The 1,684-nt window shown below is 50.6% G+C and overlaps 2 protein-coding genes across 2 annotated transcripts; both read left to right on the top strand.

The window, feature by feature from the left end:
• Positions 1-95: 95 nt before the first annotated feature.
• On the top strand, positions 96-506 carry LOC138363604 (probable cytosolic iron-sulfur protein assembly protein CIAO1 homolog). The gene has a single exon (XM_069322970.1). It carries the CDS (start codon positions 96-98, stop codon positions 504-506), a length of 411 nt encoding a protein of 136 aa, XP_069179071.1.
• Positions 507-800: 294 nt separating this feature from the next.
• On the top strand, positions 801-1,463 carry LOC138363603 (hepatitis A virus cellular receptor 1-like). Its single transcript, XM_069322969.1, has one exon. The coding sequence runs from the start codon at positions 801-803 to the stop codon at positions 1,461-1,463; it is 663 nt and encodes a 220-aa protein (XP_069179070.1).
• The last annotated feature ends 221 nt before the right edge of the window (positions 1,464-1,684 follow it).

Raw genomic sequence — 1,684 nt, 5'->3', positions numbered from 1 at the left:
CACGGGCTGCTTCCTGGGAGTGGAGGCCTGGTCGAGGACCGGGCCGCGGGGACACTAAAGCCCCGAAATCATCTCAAGATAACCTCAAGATAACCATGACCTCCCTCACCATGACCTTCCTCACCATGACCTTCCTCACCATGACCTCCCTCACCATGACCTTCCTCACCATGACCTTCCTCACCATGACCTTCCTCACCATGACCTTCCTCACCATGACCTTCCTCACCATGACCTTCCTCACCATGACCTTCCTCACCATGACCTCCCTCACCATGACCTTCCTCACTATGACCTTCCTGCCCATGACCGTTCTCACCATGACCTCCCTCAAAATGACAACCCTCACCATGACAACCCTCACCATGACCTTCCTCACCATGACCTTCCTCACCATGACCTTCCTCACCATGACCTCCCTCACCATGACCTCCCTCACCCATGACCTTCCTCACCATGACCTTCCTCACCATGACCCTCCTCACTATGACCTTCCTCACCCATGACCTTCCTCACTATGACCCTCCTCACAATGACCCTCCTAACCATGACCTTCCTCACTATGACCTTCCTCACCATGACCCTCCTCACCATGACCTTTCTCACCATGACCTCCCTCACCAGGACCTTCCTCACCATGACCTTCCTCACCATGACCTTCCTCACCATGACCTTCCTCACCATGACCTTCCTTACAATGACCTTTTCACCATGACCTTCCTTACAATGACCTTCCTCACTATGACCTTCTTTACTATGATCCTCCTCCCTATGACCTTCCTTATTTGACCTTCCTCACCATGACCTTACTTACTATGACCTTCCTCACCGTGACCTTCCATACTATGACCTTCCTCACCATGACCTTCCATACTATGACCTTCCTCACTATGACCTTCCTTACCATGATCTCTCTCACCGTGACATTGCTCACCATGACCTTCCTCACCATGACCTTCCCCACTATCACCTTCCTCACCATGACCTTCCTCACCATGACCTTCCCCACTATCACCTTCCTCACCATGACCTTCCTCACCATGACCTTCCCCACTATCACCTTCCTCACCATGACCTTCCCCACCATGACCTTCCTCACCATGACCTTCCTCACCATGACCTACCTCACCATGACCTTCCTCACCATGACCTTCCCCACTATCACCTTCCCCACCATGACCTTCCCCACCATGACCTTCCCCACCATGACCTTCCTCACCATGACCTTCCTCACCATGACCTTCCTCACCATGACCTTCCTCACCATGACCTTCCTCACCATGACCTTCCCCACCATGACCTTCCTCACCATGACCTTCCTCACCATGACCTTCCTCACCATGACCTTCCTCACCATGACCTTCCTCACCATGACCTTCCGGTGTAAACCACTTATATTGACCAGGCGGAAAGATAAATCACCGGCAAACATCCTGGCGAGTTCGAATGACAATAATAATTAAAATGCTATCTGTGTATCAGTCAATTAGAACATTAACTGAACTGCGAAACACCTGGATTAGCAAACGACTTCAAGGACGTGTCAGAAACGTTGTGGAATCAACACCACACAACACTGTATAGAGTTAACACCACACAACACTGTACAGTGTCAACACCACACAAAACTGTATAGAGTCAACACCACATAACACTGTACAGAGTCAACACAATACAAATCTGT

This window comes from Procambarus clarkii, chromosome 11 (assembly GCF_040958095.1).
Source record: "Procambarus clarkii isolate CNS0578487 chromosome 11, FALCON_Pclarkii_2.0, whole genome shotgun sequence".
In the NCBI taxonomy this organism is placed as follows: Eukaryota; Metazoa; Arthropoda; class Malacostraca; order Decapoda; family Cambaridae; genus Procambarus; species Procambarus clarkii.
This window is presented reverse-complemented; position numbering and strand designations above follow the sequence as displayed.